We start from the raw sequence: 22,473 nt of genomic DNA on the forward strand, positions 1-22,473 counted from the left end.
ATTGATGCTTTCAAGGTTGATTTACTAAATTTTCCAGCTGGAAACTAATTATTTTCCAAATGTGATGTGCCGTATTGGATATTGCTTTCAATTCAAACTATGCGTTATGTAACCATATTACTTTCGGTGCCAATCAAGAAGTTTGTATTGCCTTTGTGTTTCTTTGACAAAAAAAAAACACTCACATGAAGTTCAAAGGGCTAATAGTAATATCAAATAGAAGAATGGAGGTGTAGGATGAATGGAATAGAGACAAATGAATGCCTCAGCAGAGGCGTAATTTCAGGAAAATAGTTAGCGTGGCAAAAATAAGTTTATGATCGTTCGCCGTTCCAATGCCGTGCCAAAAATGCCAGGGATGCCAGGTTGAAAGTGGTTCATAAATATAGTTCCAGACAAGAAATCACAGGTCTATAACATGATACACGTCTCATGTTAATGGACAGGCATGGGTTGAGTTGCATTGTGTGTTGATCTGGAATCAGATTCATCTGTACTGTTCAGAGTTGGGGACAATATTGTCTAAAATAACTGAATTTGAGGTTAACGAACACCAGGGGGTATGGTATTATAATGACATGTTAACAGCCAACATTTAAAGGTATATTCAGTGATTTCACTCAAAAAACCTTAGGTTTTCGTTTTTGGCTGGGACCTAAGCCTTTCATCCAATCAGGATAGAGAGCCAAAAACGAAACCTAAGGTTTTTTGACCCCCAGGGGTTAACTGGGGACAGGGAGGAACTCCTTATATGGTCAGCACACTCTATAGTAGAGAGGATTATCACAACAAAACAAAAAAATAAGTGATATTTGAATTAAGTGAAATCACTGAATATACCTTTAAATGGCATGACGATACCTATCATTAAAGGGATATTTCACTTTCCCAAACAATTTATAAACATAACTTAAAAATCGTATTGAAAAAACACAGCGCCCTCACGCATTAGGACAATCATCATTTTTCGACCGCAGTCGAGATCATGGATTTCACAATGCCATTCCAGACTTCCCGGTCCTTCATTGCCATCCCCAGTTCCTGCCTACTGATGCATGTGTCCCTATAGTGATGACCTCAGGGAACGACCTCTGGTCTGCTTTGAGGCAGGATTCCAGGGAAGAAGGGAAGATATAACCTCATTGTCAGCTCTGCAGTGGCCGGCAAACTGTGTTGTCCTGGATCGGACTAGTGAAGAAACACGGGGAAGGTTGCCGTATATTAGATTAGTCGATGGGTGGCTCGTCCAACAGAGATTCTGCGCTCTCATTAGAAGGCGTGTGTATAAGTGCCATCCAGCCGTTTCTCCAATTTCTTCAATGTTGTCCAATTGGGACAATAGTCAGTCACCAGAAACAAGGACAGGTGTTTTCGATGAATCTAACATGGTTAAAACGGGGCGTGATTCATGAAATGAATATCAAGTATCTGTTGAATCAAGCACCATTAAAACTGTCCGGGTTGCTCACAAAAGCCAGAGTAGACGGTAAAAAGAACCAAAAATGTTTCAAAGTGAAATATCCCTTAAAGTAATCCCGTACATCACGCTTAGCGTGGTAAACCACGCATCCCAGTCGTGGGAATTCACATTTTCTGCAGGAGACAGATGAAAATATGAATGCACACGGTCGGGATGACCCTACCCTATAGCACCTCTATCAGCCCAGGGCGGTGAGAAAGAAATCTAATCCAAAAAGAGACTGCCGAATGCACTTTACTGACTCAGAGATTCAGGGATTGCCAAAAGCACTTTATAGACTAGTTGCACTTTATCAAGGGAATGTATGCAATATCTCTGTTTTGTGTATGAGTTTCATGGTGTTTTTTCCTTTTCATATGTGAACGTGTCTGTTATTTGTATGCAGCTGTGACTCTGTCTCCAAGACCAATTTCTCCCAAGGGAGACAAATAAAGACAACCTTGAACCTTGAACACCGTTTTAGTCAACAAACCCTATACAGTATTTTAAACTTCCATGTCAAACGCACATACCTGACCTGACCACCTGACGTATAACTATAAGTACATTTACCAAAGTAACGTATACCCCAAGTAACATTTTGAGTACTTTTTCCACCACTGCATGCGGCGCAGCTGTACCCGCCACCACGCATACATACATATATTTAACCCATTCTGACCTGAGATCAGATTCATACGAGGTTTCCACTGGACACACACTGGTCTGATTATAACCCATTCTGACCTGAGATCAGATTCTAAAAATGTCAGTCGTTCTTCGATTTTTCAAAAAATAGCAGACCTACAAGCTCGTAGCGCGCCACTCGGTGGCGCGCTATGAGCTTGTAGATCTGCTATTTTTCAATAGCTAAAGCATAACATGATGCCAACACCAAAACGGGTTCCCGTTCAGAATGGGTTAACACGAGGGAATCGAGGGAACCGGGAGAAGAGACTCAAACTCTGCAGCAATCAGCAGCCTTTGTGTGGGCTTCCCAACAAACCTCTGACACGTTCCACAGGAGACCCAGCGGCCCGCCAATGTTTTGTCCTTCCCCGTCCATAATTGCAAATTTTATGCATTATTGTAATTGAACAGATGGTTGACTAAACTTTCCACTAAACGGACTTGGGAAGGGTCCAAGCTCCATCCCACAGAGCAGGCATGTCTGCAAACAACCACAGCGTGTGTGTGTGTGTGTGGCGCTCTCTCTCTCTATCTCTCTCTCTCACTTACACCAGCTCTCACTTAATCCAGTTTGGGCGGGAACCCCTTTTGGTGTTTTAAACATTATGTTATAATTTAGCTATTGAAAAATAGCAGATCTACAGGCTCGAGCTTATAGGTCTGCTATTTTTGAAAAATCGTTAAAATGTGGCGCAAATCATTGAATATATATTTCAGAGCGAACATTTTTAACTAAAATATTTTCTTCTGGGGGGTCCCTGGAACTACATATTTTGAGATGGGGGTCCGTGGCCCAATAGAGATAATTCTGGGATTTTTAAGCCATTTTTTTATCGACCTCAGTCCAAAATGGGTTAACACAGTTACTCACTTTCTTGGATGACAAGTAACCCCAATCTGTCGTGTGTGTGTGTGTGTGTTTGATTCCTCTGGAAAGCAGACAAACCGGACAGTGGTAATGCTGGCAGTGCCGTCGTTTGTGGCGTCAACTGTCATTTCCCCCGCTTTGGTCCCGTCTTCTCCCTTTGTTCCTGGCCTCTCTCCGCTTCCTCTGTCGTCTTTTCTTCTTGTCACACTTTCTCCCCGTCATCTTTCTATTCCTCCATTCTTTTGTTCCTTCGTGACTTCCTCTCCTTTTGTCCCTTTTCCCCTCCTCCCGACAGTATAAAACGTTAACTGCGGTGATTGTCAGTGAGGGAGACAGTGTCTGCCTACGTCGTATCGTTATACGTTCTTGAATCGGTTGGAATTCGGGGCAGGGATCTAGAGGTGGTCAATTAACCCAAAATATATCGAAAACCAATATTTGGAATGACTTTTTTTGGGTGTGGATCTTTTTCTTTTTTATAGCAAACATAGCCGTTCTACAAGCTCATACTGTATGTCACAGACGACAGGTCTATATAAACTGGTCTTGCAGAGCCAGGCTGTTAAAAGGTGTAAGGATGCCTGCCAGCCACGCCATAAACAAAACAGACAGTAAGAAAAATGGGCAGCGCAATCACTGACCCATTGACTTCCATTATAATACTACGTTAAATATTTCAAACAAAAAAATGATGGAGGTATACTTTTGTGGCAGCGTGTGTGTTATAACTACAGGCCTACATGGCCATTTTATGAGGTTATAATGGTACAATATTTTCCTCTGAGACGTGGTGGGGGAGGACTTGGAGTAAAAGTATAGAAAATTGTAAATAATGAAGAAGGTAAAAAGAATACCTCAAAATTGTACTTAACCCATTCTGACCGGGAACCCATTTTGGTGTTAGCATCATGTTATGCTTTAGCTATTTTTGAAAAATCGAAGAACGACTGACATTTTTAGAATCTGATCTCAGGTCAGAATGGGTTCATCAGACCAGTGTGTGTCCAGGTGGAAACCTCGTATGAATCTGATCTCAGGTCAGAATGGGTTCATCAGACCAGTGTGTGTCCAGGTGGAAACCTCGTATGAATCTGATCTCAGGTCAGAATGGGTTAAGTACAGTACTTGAGTACGTGTACTTCGTCACAAGGTCACATGAACGCTCTTCTAGACGCGCTTGTACCTTAGGTGACACGTCGTAAAATGTGTCAAACGACCTTTTCCAGTTGACATATGATTTTGTCAAGCAATGTGTCACAGGACTGAAGTATAATGGTCGACCCCATAATTCCATAACGAATACTATGATCCAATGTTAAACTGTCACTGGCTGATTCTGAGATTCTGTCTGTGACACCTTTAGGCTTTTTGGCAGGCATAGTGGTGGCCATTGTTCTATATCTACTCTGTTTCTGAGAGCTGATGAATATCTTCTCTAGTGTCCTTTCTGGAGACACCTTTAGGACAAAGGGGGTCTGCACTCTGCAGACATGATCAGGAACAAACGGCTGATCAAAAGGGTTAATCTAATCAAGCTGTCTGTTTGGTCTCTCACCTCCCAGAGAGCCACTGACCGTGCCTCTGGACATGCATGGACTACTAGTATTTAAACAAGTCAAATGGAATGTGAGGTGTGTGTGTGTGTGTTTGTGTGTGTGTGTGTGTGTGTGTGTGTGTGTGTGTGTGTGTCTGTCTGTGTGTGTGTCACTCCCTGCGCTGTGAGGCTAATGGAGTGGTGGAGGAGTTGGCGGCTGGCTTCGTGTTAAACATATTTACCTGGACCTTCAAAACGTTAAGCTTTTACCAGAACTCTTCTTATAATATACTTCAGGACAGAGCTGGACACCTTTTCGTTGAAATATGCAGATTGCAGAGGCATGACTCTAAATCCCTATAGGGCATAGGCCATAGCAGTGGCGGCCGTTTTCTGGTTCCATTAAAAGTAAAGGTTATTCATTTTTCACATAGAAATCTCCAAAAAATATTTACATCCATTATTGTCAGCCTATAGGATCAAGCCATCCAAGAAAGAAAGAAAGAAAAAGAAAAACGCTAAACAAAGAATATTTATAGTAGGCTAAATTAAAATGATAATCAAAAAGGTGGCCATGACTCACCAGGATCCTGGATTGCTTGATTATACAGTAGGCTTACAATAATTGAAAAAGCTTTTTTTAGTGGAACCACAAAATGGCCGCCACTGCTATGTCTTATTGTCAGAAGACAGAGGACTCACCCAGGCCAAAGTACAGCAGCAGCATCAGAGTCATGAAGACCTGCCGCCCAGCCACACCAAGAGGCACCATCATAGACCTGGAGAGAGAGAGAGAGAGATGCAGTATATTCAAATACAGAATCCACACAGTCAAATACTAATAGATTGTTTTATATAATTTCCTAAATATCTGACAAATCATTCAATCCCTGTATTAAACTTGTATAGGCACAAGTTTGAAATAATCGCCATATTGATTTTAAGTCTCGCTCAGCCATACTCTGGAACCCCAAGTCTCAGCGTTTAACTCAGAGAGAGTACAAATGAAACCAAGTCTCAGCGTTTAACTCAGAGAGAGTACAAATGAAACCAAGTCTCAGCGTTTAACTCAGAGAGAGTACAAATGAAACCAAGTCTCAGCGTTTAACTCAGAGAGAGTACAAATGAAACCAAGTCTCAGCGTGTAACTCAGAGAGAGTACAAATGAAACCAAGTCTCAGCGTTTAACTCAGAGAGAGTACAAATGAAACCAAGTCTCAGCGTTTAACTCAGAGAGAGTACAAATGAAACCAAGTCTCAGCGTTTAACTCAGAGAGAGTACAAATGAAACAAGTCTCAGCGTTTAACTCAGAGAGAGTACAAATGAAACCAAGTCTCAGCGTTTAACTCAGAGAGAGTACAAATGAAACCAAGTCTCAGCGTTTAACTCAGAGAGAGTACAAATGAAACCAAGTCTCAGCGTTTAACTCAGAGAGAGTACAAATGAAACCAAATGGCCCCTCGTGGTTTGCCTGTAAAGAGTCCCCACGTTGAGGAACAGAGAGAGAGAGAGAGAGAGCGAAAAAAGATTGAGATGACAAGCAAATGTACAGTATAAGGTCCAGTATATTGTGTGTATTGGATTTGTCCACCCACCGCTACGCTAGCATTATGGCGCTAGCAGGCTGACTCAGCATGTCAGGCAGTGATATGTGGGCTTACACAGCTCGCTAAAATTCTGTGATCTATAAGGTTTTGTTAAAAGATTCCATAAAGGTGATGGATAGCCTGTGTGTGTGCAAGTCTGTACTTGTGTGTGCGTGCTCGCGTGTGTATGTGTGCGTGCGTGTGTGTAGCCTATAATCCACACATTTGCTTCCCCTGCACAAGGCCGGGAGCTGCATGGACAATTGAGATGAACTACTCTGTTTTGGTTTGGTCGACATTAATACTATAATTGTATTTAAGTACATTTTTATTTTATTGCTTTCTTTGTGCAGTGAGGCATCTGCTTCTATTTATTCTTTCTTATGAAGCCCCTTTTGCTTTTAAAAACGTGCTATACAAGCCAATACTATTGGAAGGGATGCACGCTGCCACGGCTAATAGTTTTGTCAAATACATCAGGCCGGTGTTTGGCTAAAGTTTGCAGATTCTCCCTATCGCTGCAATAAAAAAGGTGGTTCCAAGGGACAGATCCCTAATGGGGATAAACGGATCACATCTTTACCACTTCTGTCCAACCATCCAAAACTAATGGCCTTCGGCGACATGGTTTAATAAAAGTAATGGCTTGAATCGGAGCTCGCCGTCAGCCGTGGCTTAAAGTTTGAGAAGTCAGTCGGAACACTGTCAAATCCTCAGTGTTATTTTATCCCAATTTGTAAGACTGAGAGGGTACAAAAATGGAACCAAATGGACCCTTACAGGTCGGTAACTCTGTACAACTTTCAGAGCATATTTGTGTGAATCCGCAGTGGACAGGGTGATCTTGCCGCATCGTTTCAGACCACGAAACAAAAAGGGAAAAAAAACAAATCCTCCAACCCCACATGAGAAATGAGCCGCAGTGGGGTTGCCAGAACCGCTGGCTCTGGTCCCAAAAGCTTCTTGGCTGGCAGAGAAGAACGGGTGCAACAGACAGCCGGTTCACTACGCAGCGGGCCCTGCCAGAGGACCGCCGTTGAAGAGGAGGAGGCGAGGTCAGGAGATCTAACAGTACACTGCAAAATCCATCCGTTTGTGGCGCGTATACTGTACAGTACCATCCGTGCACTCGGTTATGAAACGCAGGCGCGTATGGTCAAAGTTTGACATCGATTGACATTGGGGGAGATGTCAAGAATAATCGTCATTATCGTTTATCGTGAAATAAATAATCAGATATAATAATTAGATTTTGTTGAGCTGCAAATTCAGTACCACTTGGACCCTCTACTTGATTTGGTAACGCTCTTATTTTACTTTTGGAAAAACTCCACTAAAGTAAAAATACCTCAGAATTGTACTCAAGCACAGTACTTAACCCATTTTGACCTGAGATCAGATTAAAAAATGTCTTCTACATCCTGACAGTTTTCTGAAAAAGCTATGTTTCTATGTCAGTCGTTCTTCGAATTTTCAAAAATAGCAGACCTACAAGCTCTGCTATTTTTCAATAGCTAAAGCATAACATAATGCTAACACCAAAAGGGGTTCCCGTCTAGAATGGGTTAAAGGAGCATTCAGTGATTTGGGTGATTTGGAAAGAAACCCGGTCCTCCCCGGTAACAAGACGTGCACATGCACACACTACAGTGGGGGGAGACGCAACAGGCCAACAGCATGCACACCAAGGCCCGCCCCGCTCAATCCTGATTGGAGGAAGGCCCCCTCTATCCTGATTGGTTGAAGGCTTTCTCACCCACCACCAAAACCGAAACTAGGGTTTTTTGACCCCTGCGGTTCACTGGGGACAGGGAGGAACTAATTATGGTCAGCACACTCTAGAGTAGGGAAGAGTGAAATCACTGAATATACCTTTAAGTAAAGGCACTTACTTCACACCACCTGCATAGTACAGTGGAAGCTGTGAGATGCGACGAGCGAAGCGTGTAGGTTGATGTAAGGTTTATTCATCTGTACATGAATCCAATATAACGGGAGAGAGATTTGATGTTATCACAAAGAGTGCAGGTGGCTTTTTAGTGTTTCTTTTTGGTTTTTTTAACCACCTCTCAGCTTATAGTGTGAGAAAAAGAGCATGGGCTCCAATTCCTGACAGCGAGTCCCCGGTTCGATTGCTTCATGTCACTCCTGGCTCTACCATGTGACTACCAGTAAGACAAATTAAACTAAATAATTATCAACTCTCCACCTGGCGTCCCTATTTTGCGCATGTTTAAATTGCAACATGCGCAAAATAGCACATCTATACAAGCTACAACGTGTCACTGTCACATCACATTGTCACAGCTTGAAGATCTGTTGTTTTCACAATTGTGCTACAAACCGAGCACCAAAGACATCATTTCTTTATACTTAGTTGACATGTGATCAAATGCTGTATAGTGTATGTAGGGGCTTTTTAAGTGGTTAATACGACGAAAAGAAAAAGACTGGAAGTGGTTTGTGGAGTCTACAGATGCACTTCCAGACAGGGGGAGGGGGGAGGAGGGGGTGAACAAGCCTCTTTGCATCTTCCGAGGCAACGGCGACTCCTGCCAATGGCATCTCTGACAATTATGCAAGACCATACTGGTACAGATCAGGCCTTTTATGAGCACAGAGAAAGGCAAATAATGGTGGATTTCTGTCCCGGCTATATAGAAGACTTGTGAAAAGTCCACTATGGTATAAAATTGGAAACCGTGTGACACAAAGCGCAGCCGCATTCCTCCGGGATTGTAAAGCATTGTATTATGTCGGCTGACGCCAGCCAAACCCAACTGTCATTAGAAAGCAATTTGTGCTGCGTTATTTTTATTTTTTTCATATATGGGAGGGTAGGGGGCACGCCACGGTGGTCCCAGGACTCCTGATTAAGCGGGGCCTTTCTGGCATGGGGCGAGACCCTGCCGGCGCCACGCACGAACCCTGACACGTCCCTTCTGTTGAAAGGTGGGTCGGGACCCGGTGATGGTCTGTGACAGATTGGGGTCGGTGCCGTTTTGGAAGCGGGGCGCGGGGGGGGGCTCGGAGGCTTGAACCGTTGGCCGCGCTCGCTGGGTGGGTGACAAGCTGTTTCTAAAGGGTTGGAGAGGGTCGCCGACACGGTGGGGTTTTAGCCCAGCTTCGCTATATAGCAGGGCCGAGAGGGTGAGAGCCTTGTGTTGGAGAGGGCATGGGACTGGCACGGCCCCAAGCAGCCACCGAGGAGAAGACACGGCCGGAATATAGAACAGGAGGACCGCCTCACAGGCTATCACGGCCATCGCTAGAGGCGCCATACGAACCGGATTCCTAGACTGTAGCTATTCAGCGTTTTAGAAGAAGGGGATTTATACACATACAGTACAGTAGAGACCACCCAGTAGCCAGCAGAATAGCAACCAGTCACACACCTATTGTTCAGAACGAGTCATTTGGATGTCGTGAAACGCCCCCTTTTCCCTGACCAAAAAGGCACCAGAAGCTTCTTCTACACCCCAGTGCATGATTTCAATGGGGTTTGTGTGTCGTCCATTCTATACTCGGGGCTGGCCTCCTCGTCGCCTGAATAGGCCACATTCTACGTCGCCTTCTAAGAGCCCAGAGAATGACAGAGATCCAAAGAGACCGAGCAGACCCGCGGCTGGCAGACCTACAGTGTGGCTCAGCGCTGTGAGCTGTCAATCTGGCAAAAGCACGGGAACACAAGTGGGCCTCCTCGCTATCGTGGCGGTGCAGGCAGCGTGTGTGTGTGTGTGTGTGTGTGTGTGTGTGTGTGTGTGTGTGTGTGTGTGTGTGTGAGTGTGTGTGTGTGTGTGTGTGTGGAGTGGGCTCTGGACAAATCTCCTCCAGTGCCGATGAGCCGGTGTGCTGTGGGGTGAAGACTGTATACTACTCAGCTGCGTCTCACGCATTGAAACTAGATCTTCGAGCTCAGCTGACCTTGTAGATCTTTGTTGGTTGCTATGATTAAAAAGCATTGACTATTTTTGAATATTATGTATATTTGTATGTACCTTTTATTTCAATTAACTATTTTTGTATGCTATTTTTGACTCATATGTGACTTGAAAAATGAATAAAGAAACTTTGATCAAAAAAAAAAAAGCATTGACTGAGATCATTATGGCTTTCTCTCTCTGACACCCAACAAAGTATAAATTAGGCGTGAGTTGCTTGTGAGAAGGAGAGATGTGTGCCGCGTGCAAAATGTTGGCTACTGTAGTACAGTAGCTGCATGATGATTCACGCTTTGATGTTTTTCGTCGTCGCCGTTGTTTTTTGTTTGTGTAGTACTGTATAGGCCTAGAGCTCTCTCTTTACAGACAGGTTTTCATATACTGTTAAGATGACAGTGACTGCCCTGCTGCCAAATCCACCCAGCTCCATTCAGACGAAACCTCATAAAATGGCCTGGGGTTTGGCTGGAGAGCTATTAAACTCTTTTAGTTAATCAGGCCGATGGCTGCTCCTCCCGTTGATTCATGACATGCCCCCCCCCACACACACACACACGCACGCACGCACACACACACACACACGCACACACACACACACACAGTCACATTAGAATGGCTTGAGAATCCATGACTATTGGACTATTCCAAAGCCTCTAGTTGCTAACCTCAATATTCACGCACGCGCGGCACGTGTTTGTGTGTGTGTGTCTGTATTTCCATACACGTCTGTGTGCGTGTGCCCACATAAATATCACAGCAATTTCCCTACAGACATACCGTAGTTCAACTATACCAAATCTTACATTCATCTCATGAGTCACGACTATGGGGCGTGACTTGAATCGTGAGCGTGTCCAATTTCATCATGTTAAGAATGTTAACGTTTACTTTCTCTATGCGGCCAAGTTATCTCAGACATCTGTCTTTATTCCCCTTCTATACTCTGGCCTGGCAAAAAGAGCATTTATCCACTACTATTTATCCACTAGGAAAAAAGCAGCTCTGCTTTTTTAATCCCAGGGGCCAATCGTCCCTGCAGGACACATACTGTATAGGACAGCAGGTGTTAAGTAGTGAAAAGTGGATTCTGAAGGACAGGCGACAGCCCAGCGAGGGATTGATTGCACCGACAGTTGCAGGGAAGACCTCTGCGGTGAAACGGCGACTGAAACATGACAAATGACGAGAGGTCGCCGGCAAACTTTTCTTGTGCGGTAGTGCGGTACCCTTTTTTTAAGACTAGACACAAACGACAAGTGGCTACAATGAGATGAACAGAGAGAGAGAGAGAGAGAGAGAGAGAGAGCGCCAAGAGAGGGATAATATGGAAGCGACTCCATATGCATCTGTGATATTATATGCTCGGGTGCTTGAAGCAGAATTCAATTTATACGAGTCGACCTGTCAGCCTGCGTTTATTCCCTGCTGAGACTCTGGCGAGTCTGGCGGGGAGAATGCGATCCATAAAACAATTACTACGCCCGGGGAGTGACGGACCGGGCGAGAGGAAGAACTAGCTCCAGATGAGTGGCAGACTAAGTGGGAGGCGGACAGGGCGAGAGAGAGAGAGAGAGAGAGAGAGAGAGAGAGAGCCGTGGACAAGAACGAGGAAGTGGAGGATGTGAGAGAAAAATGGAGAAAAGGGAGTGTGGGGATGTCGCTAGGCAACAGGCCGCCAGGTGAGCATGGGGCCCGAGAGAGCCAGTGGGGGAGGAGGCAGAGCGCAGCCTAGAAGACCACGCCCACCGCTCCGCCCATTACGTCCCCGCCTACGTAATGTCTCAAGTTCAAGCCTATACTCATCAAGTCCACCTGCGGCCACCAGACAAACAAGATCAAATGCAGACGAGGCTGCCTCTGCTCTCACTTCCTCACAGACACTCCGAGGCGACAGATCGGGCCATGCTCTGGCGGTATAAGCGAATCCCCATACGCACTCTGCCACACATCAGAATAATGACAATGTTGATATATGAAGATAGTGCTAATACTCGCATCTCTCTTTTACAGGTAACCCGCTCCCGATCGAATCTCTGAACGGAGAACACTTACCTGGCTGGAAACGACATGGTAACGAAGTATCTGTCACAGCTAGGAAAGAAATGTGTTAGAAATGTAGACACTTACAGCTGCTATAAGCAATAATATGGCCTTTTTTTATTTTTTGGTATTCAGACAGCCTGCAGCAATGTGTAAAACGCTCCCACAAAAAAAGTAGTCTCTGTGACACATCTAGGGGCCGCAATCTGCATTCAAAGATTTTCCTAGAAGCTTTGTCACCGGTCGATTTGCCTGTCCACTTCCTGATTGGTTACTAATTTCGACCAAAGACAAAGCTTCTAGGAACATCTTTGAATGCAGATTGTGGCCCCTAGATGTGTCACAGAGACTACATTATTTTCGGGAGAGTTTTACTCATTGCTGGCTGTCTGAATACCAAAAAATAAATGAAAAACAAAGTCATTAAATAGTTTGACATATTATTGCTTATAGTGGTTGCACACTGGACGCGTTTACCGCGGCACTCCTGTTAGGGAAAGAAAGGCTACCTACCTCACCACCTACCTCCTGGTCCGGGTTTGTGTCCGCGGGCGCCACCTGTAGGGAGAGAAAGGAAAGACTGGAAACCTGCAGAGAAAAACATTTAAGCTAATATTGCTGCTTTTTGATTTTGCACTCCCGTTAACCAAGACCAAGGCCACGGGTCTGTGAACAATAAACGGCCGTACTGGTAGAGAGGGGCAGAGAGGAGCAGAGAGGGGCAGAGAGGAGCAGAGAGGGACAGAGAGGAGCAGAGAGGGACAGAGAGGGACAGAGAGGAGCAGAGAGGGGCAGAGAGGGGCAGAGAGGAGCAGAGAGGGGCAGAGAGGGCCATCCTCAAGCCATGTTGTGAACTTGTAGATGGGCCTGTTTGTCGTTGCGTGAGGCAAACGCACAACTATATTTAGAAAAGAGGCATATAAGCTTGTTTGGGAGACACAGCACTACTGGTGGAATGATAGGGCAGTTTAGTCCCTTGCTGTGTCGGCTGGGAGACAATGACTGTGGCTAACACACACACACACACACACACACACACACACACACACACACACACACACAGCTGCAACCATGGTGCTGCTGTTTGTGTAATAAAGATGCAGAGGTCTCGGAACAGAGCACGTTAATTGCTCTGGAAATTGAAACAAGCGGGTGAAAATAAACCTATATATTGAGCTGAATCAGGTGTCCTTCATATGCATTATATGGCCTATACTCTCTCTCTCACACGCACACACACCTATACAAATACACACACCCATAAACACAAGCACACATCCATAAACTCATAAACAAACAAAAGCACGTATACACACACAAACAAAATACTGTCAACACACCCTTCCCTACCCTTCCCTCGCACACTGACACACACACACACATACTGACATACACACACACACACACACGCAACCGAACGTATACTTTGTGGTGTGTTCATGCGTCATGGCAGCTAATGACTCATGCAGATCCATTGGCCCGGGTCTCACACAGAACACACAGAGAGAGAGAGAGAGAGAGAGAGAGAGAGAGAGAGAGAGAGAGAGAGAGAGAGAGAGAGACGGGGGAGTGCTCCTCGTTTAGTCTCCCTCAAATCACATTTACATGTAGATACTAGATTCCACGTCTTTCTCCAACTAATCTCACACTCTGGCTGTAGGCGAATGGATGGTGTGTGTGTGTGTGTGTGTGTGTGGGGGGGGGGGGTTCTGTTATTTAAATAAACACACATCCGCTTGACAACAACGCGCTTGAGGGAGAAGACAAATTTAGACTTGGGCCCGTTGTCACGAAGGCAGCGAGTGTAGGATGGATTGTTACTTGACTGGTACACAAAGAATCATCTACTAGTACTACACACACACACACACACACACACACACACACACACACACACTCTAATGGGTCTGGTGAGAGAGAGAGAAAGAGAGAGAGAGATAAATAGTGAGACAGAGTATAGTATATCACATGTATTCATATTATGTATTTGTTGAATTACTATGTGTTGTTCTTGCTTAATGTAAATCGCTCTAAATTGTAAATTGGAGAGAGAGAGAGAGAGAGAGAGAGAGAGAGAGAGAGAGAGAGAGAGAGAGAGAGAGAGAGAGAGAGAGAGAGAGAGCGAGAGAGAGATCAGTGATTTTCAACCTTTTTCATTTCAAGGACCCTCTGTTTGTTTGGTATGCATTAAATACGGGCACAGATCCAAATCAAAAGTGATATTTAGAACCACTGACACCTTAATCGTGTTCACATACAGTATAGGCTCATCGAATTATCAAGAAGTACGTTGTTTTGTTTTTACAGTATATTCAGTATAATCAAATTGACACAGAAAAATACAAATGTAGAGAGAGACATAGAGACATAGAGAGAGAGAGAGAGAGACAGAGAGAGAGAGAGAGAGAGAGAGAGAGAGAGAGAGAGAGAGAGAGAGATAATGATCCGAGTCTCTGCTAGGTCTTCACAAGCAGCTTCATAATCATTGTGCAAATATTATACTTTCTTTTTATACTTTGAAAGTAATTTGATTTTTATAATACTTTTGTACTTTTACTTCAAGCATACATTTTGAATTCCGGACTTTTTACTTGTGACTTTTACTTTACTTTTACTAGTATTTAGTATTAGTTTTATGTGAGCTCGTATGCTGTATAGATTTAGGGCCATTTCCCCACGCAACACCGGCAATAACAAAGTACAGACTGAGCCTATAGGAAAATGCAGACGCAAGCTCTGCTTGTTGGTTTTTAATTTGCTGTTCAACATTCCACCTGGGGTTCTATAACACTCGTTCTAATGGGAGTCTGACGTTCAATCTCCAGCACACATGTCATAAATGATTACATATCGATTACTCCCCCCCCCCCCCGTGTACCGGAGAGCGGGAAAGACAACTTCACACCCCACATGTGCTTCGTGTTCATTCATCACCTTTATTATGAAGTGCGCAACGGTAAAATCCTGAGGGCTTATTTAACCGAGCTGCGGAAAAGATTGGACCCGCGAGGGTCTGAGTTAAATCCGCAGCGAGGATTTTGCGGCGATGATGAGCAAGCGCAGCAAAGCAAGTTTATTTTGCACTGGCGTTCGCGTTCTGTCATATCCCTCCCTCCCCCCCCCCCAGGCGTGCCTGCAGTGGGGTAAAGTAACTAAGTACATTTACTTAAGTACTGTACTACAATTCAGGGGCAAATATTGTACTTTTACTCCACTACGGTTATTTGATAAAAAGTCGTTTAATTGTAGATTTTGATTATTACAAAACACACAAAAAATATACATTTTGGGGCATTGCGACACATTGTGAGCTTGTAGATCTGCTATTTTCAAAAGATTTTTTGACATTTAATTTAAAACCAAAAGTTTAAAGTACTCATTATGCCATATAAGGCAGTGAATGCTGGACCCTGAAGTCAACACCAGAATGTTACGTGTAGTGCTCAACAACAGCAAGAGTGTACACATGTTACCAACAAGAATCTGTTTGCTGGAGTATTCAGGGTGAGCGACAAAATAGCAGCCAGCAGAATGAGACTTGCAGGACACTGCCAGAGACACCAGGAGCTACCAGCCAGCAAACTGGTGCTGTGGGAACCAAACCATGGGCACCGGTCACGAGCAGGGACGTGCACACATAAGACATCAACGGGGGCTTCAGCCCCTGCCCTTTCCAGACCATGAATGCAGCATTTACTATGGTGAAAGAAATGCAAATGCCACTCCTTTCCATGCCATGCCGGAAGGCCGCATTCAGGAGAATTGCTCCTGAACTTGAACACAGTATTTTTGCGTTGAACAAATGTGTTTAGAAATCCATGTCGTATATACAACGCATCTCTATAGCTAAAGAGTGCTGGGTTGCGCCTGGAAAATAGCTGATCTACAAGCTTGTAGATCTGCTATTTTCGCAATCTTTTGTCCAAAAGTATGCCCTCTTATGGGATTTTAGCCCCTTGTCCCTCTAACAATCTCGAGGACGTCCCATACTAACATATGTGGATGTACTCAAGAAAGATGCAGGAGCGCAATTAAAGCACCAACGAGCTGGCCGGATGTATGGAGAACCGGGATGACTGGAAGAGACGATGGAAGGCTCGTCTGAGGACGCCCTAGAGAGATTCCGCAGAAGGTCCACAGAAGGTAAGGTTTCACAGACCTTCTGCAGAATGAGTATACTTTATAGTTTTGGGACTTTATAAGTACCCAGGGGTAGGGCCAGACAAGCCTATGGCTTCTCCCTAACCCTTTTTCGGAACGGACAGGACATGAGCTACGGACACTATAAAAAGTGTCGGAAACTGTGTGGAAACTGTGTGGAAACTGTGTGCAATGTATGAATGTATGTCCTCCTTCCGAAAATAAACTGAACTGAACTGAACTGAACATTTTTATACCAGTACCTTTGTAGTTTTACTCAAGTAAAATTATTATTTCAGACTTTTTTTTTAAACTTGTAACAGAGTACTTCTACATTACAATATTGATTCACTTAAGTACTTTTTTCCACCACAGCATGCGTGTTTGAGCGAAGCTTTAAAAGAAAAGACACTGTATATATGCAGAGGTGGTGGTATAGAAACATCCATACCGGAGGTCAGGGGTCAAACGAGCCGGCGGCATTCCACCCTGAATGGATCGCTCCTCCAGCTGTGTACCGACACACCCCGGGGGGGAAGGTCGGAGGTGAGGGTTCAGAGGTCATCCGTCCGGTAACAGAGCCAATAGACGTGGGGATCAGGTGTGCGTGAGGGACGTGACAGTCATCTGGGGCTGAGTGGTTAACCACATATAAACCCTATATACACTCTGTCCACCGCACCCCCCCCCCCCCCCAAGGCGAGGGTCTGTCCTTGGCCCACTCCTCCTCCTCCTCTATACGCCAAATCACTTTGCCCCGAAAATTGCTTGTCTGCAAGCTTGTGAGCTTTGCAAGACAGTCTATGTTTGCCGAATGTTTGCCTATTATGACGTGCGCAGAATACAGGGTTCAAGTCTGTCGTTCCACGGACATGCTGCTGCAGAGGGGCTAGATAAGGACATGTCCAACTGGTCTGGAAACGGGGACGGTGGTGCACAGATAAAAATGGAATAATTAGCCGCAGACAAAGCTGAGAGTTCATCGCAGAGTTCACCCTCTGTGTTTAACCCATTCTGGACGGGAACCCGTTTTGGTGTTTTAACTATTAAGCATTATTTAGCTATTGGAAAAAATAGCAGATCTACAAGCTCATAGCGCGCCACTGAGTGGCGCGTAAAAAGCTTGTAGGTCTGCTATTTTTGATAAATCGTGAAAATGTGCGGCACACATCTGGGGTTAACGGCCCCCCGCTCTGTCGTCGGGAATATCAACCAGGCGTGGAGATAAAACAAATAAGAACCGACTATATAATGCCCTTCGATGATGTTTTATCGCCAGCCACCGGCGCCGAGGGACAGGGAAAACAAACTACTGCTGAGGAGGGACGGGGAAAACCAACTACTGCTGAGCGACCGCTGTGCTCAGCAATAAGAAAACCATAATGTAACAGTCGCTCTCTCTCTCTCTCGGAGCTACATCAAACAAAAAACTATGACCTTTGTGAAACAGCATGTTCCAATGAGTCGTGATCACAGTACGTTTTACGAGCTTCCCCTTTGAATGTGAGCGATCGTACGGATCTATAACGATGCAGAAGCGCATGCTACACGCGGAGTGCATCATTTTGGCGTATAGCCTTCAGCCAGAATCACTCTTAAAAACAAATGGAACGCGTTCTCTGGTATAGTGGAGCTGGAGGGGGACCGCTCTTAAGCGACCGTGCTGGCCCTGCATCTGTCTTCCTCCCGTTCAATAACGGAGAGAAGAAGAGGCTCCATTCTAGTCAAAGACAAAGAGGGAGACCTTTCTCTTTGTGTGGGTGAGCTGTTTAGCTGTGGTCTCATCTACGCCGGTAATGATTGGCCTGGACGGGCGCTCTTAGTCCCTCCCAGGGTGTGCACGGTGAACTTGATTGATGGATCGGTTTGTCCAACCCCCCCGCTGGGGGTTTTGGCCACTGGAGGGTTTCTCGACAAGGGGTTTCAATATGCTTAAGAGAGGTTTGGACGGGAGAGAGAGAGAGAGAGAGAGAGAGAGAGAGAGAGAGAGAGAGAGAGAGAGAGAGAGAGAGAGAGAATTAGATGTTCAACCTCTCCTCCAAGGCTCTGTTCAAAGCAGCAGTGTTGAATGGATGTAACGCTTTCATTTTGAAGGCTCTTGCTGGTGGTCTGGCCTGTTGTTTACTAAATTGATTCCAACTCACCGTATACTTTATACTGCTGTGGTTTTCTGGAACTTTCGCGTGCATTATAGGCCACGGGCCTCCATATCCCATGTTTATCTCTGGGACCCCAATCTACACATAATGAGAAGGTGTATTAAGCACGCGTGGAGGTTTAACAAATGTTGACTCCGAAATGTGGTTACATTGGGAATTGTTTTAATGACTATGGAGAAAATGTAATCTAAATCTAACAAATAAAGAACACTGACAGACAATATGGTTGTTTATGTCTGACATAGTATTAGGTATAGTCCTTATACGAATACTTTATTAGCAGGGTTTTCTAACAATAATAGTTTTTTTGTCGAGAACCAATGCTTTCCGCATGGAAGCCACTGGGTTCCATTCACTTGTATCTCACTTGAGATAAGTAATCCAGCACACTAACATTCACCGCGCCTTTAGTCTTCAATAAATTTGCAAACGCTTTAATACCTTTAATGTGAGAATTGAATTGAGAAGTCTAGACGTATATGCGGTGCGGTGCCTGAGAGAAGAGATTGATTTAAAAGCCAAATTCAACCGTTCATGGCTTGTTAAGCACACGCTGAGGGTTAGCAAACATATTGACTCAGAAATTCAGTTAAGTTCAGTAACGTTTTAATGACTATACGGAGAAGATATAAGCACACTAAATCTAAACATAAAGACAGTAATTTCCCAAATTTCAATACTTTTACTTCTAAATTTCAGATGCAAATATTGTAGCTTACTTTCACTCCACTATTATACTAGTATGTGAAAAAAGTAGTTACTAGTTACTTTGTAGTAGGGATGTTAATAGTTAATCGTTAAAGGACCACTTCACCACTTTTCAACCTATCTTCATATAATAGTTCCAAAATCACGGAAAGTGATAGGCTCCCCTACTATGTGGGCAGTTCAGAAACCGTCCTCCAGTGACATCATCGATGGGGAATGCAAGCTAATAGAAACTGCAGGCTTTCTAGTCCTGAAAAGTTGCAATGCGAAAATGGAAGCCATCGTTCTCGCGTGGTGAAGTGGTCCTTTAATCGATTAATCGCCGTTAAGAGATGAATCAATTAAAATTCCCATCCCTACTTTGTAGATTTTGATTATAATTACAACACACACTAACCACTTCAGCCCTATAAATTCCGGGCATTTGAAATGATCCGATCTACAAGCTCCACTACATGTACACCTATATGTACAGTTTAGTCCTTTATAAGCATGAAGTACATACAGTATCTAAAATATGGAGGGAACATTAACCAAGTATACCAGATCTACAAGTTGTGAGCTTGTAGACCGGCTGTTTTTTGTCTAAGAGAATTAGTATGGACTGTGTGGAGTAGACTGAAAAAGTACAGAGTCAACTCAGGTCCAATTTACTGAGTCTAAAGAGGTTAAAACAGCTTTCCAATTTCATATCGGGACATCTGGGAACTGTCCGGTGCTGAAAGCGTGGTCAGTTTTAGCTCCACAGATGACAGCCCACTGTTAAGCCCCCGTTTTTTTTTATAAAGCTCAGCTATTTTCCCTCCTTCTGGTAAATGGATCACAAACTTCAGAGAGAACATTACCCCCCTCCCCAGGTCAGGCGTGACGCGAGAAGAGTTTTTGTAAAGTTCACCGCGTTCCCTGAACTTCCCAACAATATTTCGCCGGCACAGCCCAAGTGTAATCAAAAGCAATTTGAAAGAACACAAAGCCAACAACTGCACCCCCTCCAGCAGAGAGAGAGAGAGAGAGAGAGAGAGAGAGAGAGAGAGAGAGAGTCCATAGGTGTCTGAGCGCCGTGTGACGCTTATTAAAGATCTATCTTTAAGCTACCGGTAGTTGAGACATTTGCATTTATATAGCGCTTGTTCTCTGAGCCCGAGGCCATTAACACGGCATGAGGAGAATGCAGCCCTTCATCATCAGAGGTGCAATATTACAGCCGGCACTTTTCACACCAGAAAGGGAACATTATGAAAAACCTGCAGTAAGACCTATCTATACCCCACTGTACATTTCACTGCACATTAGCAGCAGCTCACAGTTCAGTCCATAAAACGCGGTGATAAAAAGGGGGGGACCCTGTTGCGCATTACGTTGTCTGCAGCTATCATAACAACCTCCCCAAAGCGCTCATATCGGAAAAATGGGATGTAATGTCTGACTGCATTATCGTTGCCGGGCGCTCATCCGAGTGGCATGCGTCCAAAGAGCAATGAACAATCCTATCCGTTTTGGTAGTATAGTATACACCATATATAAGCTCCATCTAACCAAGAAACCCCATGATGACACCTGGCCTCATGACCGACTGAGAGAATCAGTCTCCGGGTTTGCATTAGGACTCTCCTCCTCCTCAGATCTCCATCTGTGAGACTGGTGCAAAGGGGGCCCTACGGAGTCAGAGGCGCTGAGAGCTGAGGGCGCAGGCCGTGCAGTAATTAGAGTTTTCCTTATCGCTCTGCAGCCGCGCGCGGATGCTGGAGCGGTTGGCGTGTGTGTGTGTTTACCAGCACCCTATTGAACCTCCCCCCTGCCAGACAGAGGGAAGAGCCACCCCCCACACCACCCTCAACACACTCGCGTGCACACAGTCACACAGTCACACACACACACACACACACTTCTCCACAGCCCCAATCTAGCTCTCTCTGATCCCGCACCGGCAGTCTCAGGGTGGTCCTCTATGCTGCTGGCAGACTGCCAAGGACCGCTAAGACTGAGGTGAACATACGCTCACACAGGCACAGGCGTGCACGTGCACGCTCTCGCCCCCACACATTCGCAGGCACACACACACACACACAAAATGAAAAATGCATGCAGCAAACTTGGGTTGCTGAGCCCCTCCACTTCTCCCTTGCTCGCTATCTCTGTCTGTCCCACCCACACGCACACGCACGCGCACACACACACACACGCGTGCGCGTGTGCACACACACACTCGCGCACGCACACACACGCTCGCGTGCACACACACACGTCTCCTCATCCTCCTCGCCTGCCGTAAATAGCAGATCTATAATTCAGCCAGACACTTTTGTCAAGATAAACCATTTATCGCAGTGATATTGCATTAAATATGGCCGTGTGACTCCGCTCCTGTGAAACTACAGATTTATGTGCCACAAGGCCAGATCTATAAGCTCACATAGCGTCGCATCCGAGACATGTTGTGAGCTTATGGATCAGCTATTTTCAGCGTGCCACCCGGTCATATGATGAAGTATAACTACGGCATCACTCTCTCTCTCTCGAACACTTTTACAGATGCCAGGAACTAGGGCTCGGCGACATGCCATCAAATCAACATCACTATTATGTCAAGCTTTTGCCTCGATTATGATTAATGAGCGATTATTTTAAAAGTTAAAATAGCCAATCTATAAGCTCACACTGTGCTATATTCTCTATTTTTGTATGCCACCATAATTGCACGAAGAGGTATAACAAAGGATTAAGACTAATCAATTTAGTTGATTATTTAAAGAAAACATAGATTTTAGAATTGTTTTGTATCGATTCGAAGGAATAAAACAAAGATCGTTAAATAAATGTTGCTTTTTGGTTAAACGTTTAAACTACGTGAGCAAGATTACGTCGGTTATTGCTTCTGAATATCGGTTTCGGTTTATTTTTCGGGTAATTGCCCAAGGCCAGCTGCACTATAGCAGCGATTTTCAGCTGGGGGCTTTATACTCTCTCTCTCTCACACACTTTTAGATTTCCGCTGCTGGAACTGTGTCTAACGGCGTGAAGTATCCTAGTTAACCTCGCCAGGCTAATTCCCACTTTATGGCACAAATACTCAGCTGGTGGTATGCTCGCTCATATAACGAGGCCAAAGAAAGGGAAAGAAAGGGAAAGAACCTTTTTGGACTCCTCCGCACTAGAAGGGTGAATAGAGCGAGGCCGGGCTATATTGAACTACCGGAGGGGGGGGGGGGGGGGGGCGCTTCTCATATTCTCAAACAATACAGCTCATTTGTCAAGGTGGTCCCAAACTGGTCTGCTCCTTTCACTGTGATTTGTACATGATGTCAGTGTGTTTGTTTATAAAGCAGGCGGGCCGGGCCGGGCGGGCA

The 22,473-nt window shown here is 44.9% G+C and overlaps 1 protein-coding gene across 2 annotated transcripts in view; it reads right to left on the reverse strand.

The window, feature by feature from the left end:
• The window catches only part of LOC308324979 (neurocan core protein-like), a 108,566-nt gene that overhangs the window by 65,660 nt on the left and 20,433 nt on the right, over positions 1-22,473 (reverse strand). For both annotated transcript variants that reach the window (XM_080777344.1, XM_080777343.1), the window contains exon 2: positions 5,254-5,330. In XM_080777344.1, coding sequence (XP_080633470.1) covers positions 5,254-5,326 — 73 coding nt within the window. In that variant the 5' untranslated portion in view covers positions 5,327-5,330. The remainder of the gene's footprint in view (positions 1-5,253; positions 5,331-22,473) is intronic.

Source organism: Protomyctophum bolini, assembly GCF_963924005.1.
Source record: "Protomyctophum bolini genome assembly, chromosome: 12".
Taxonomy (NCBI): domain Eukaryota; kingdom Metazoa; phylum Chordata; class Actinopteri; order Myctophiformes; family Myctophidae; genus Protomyctophum; species Protomyctophum bolini.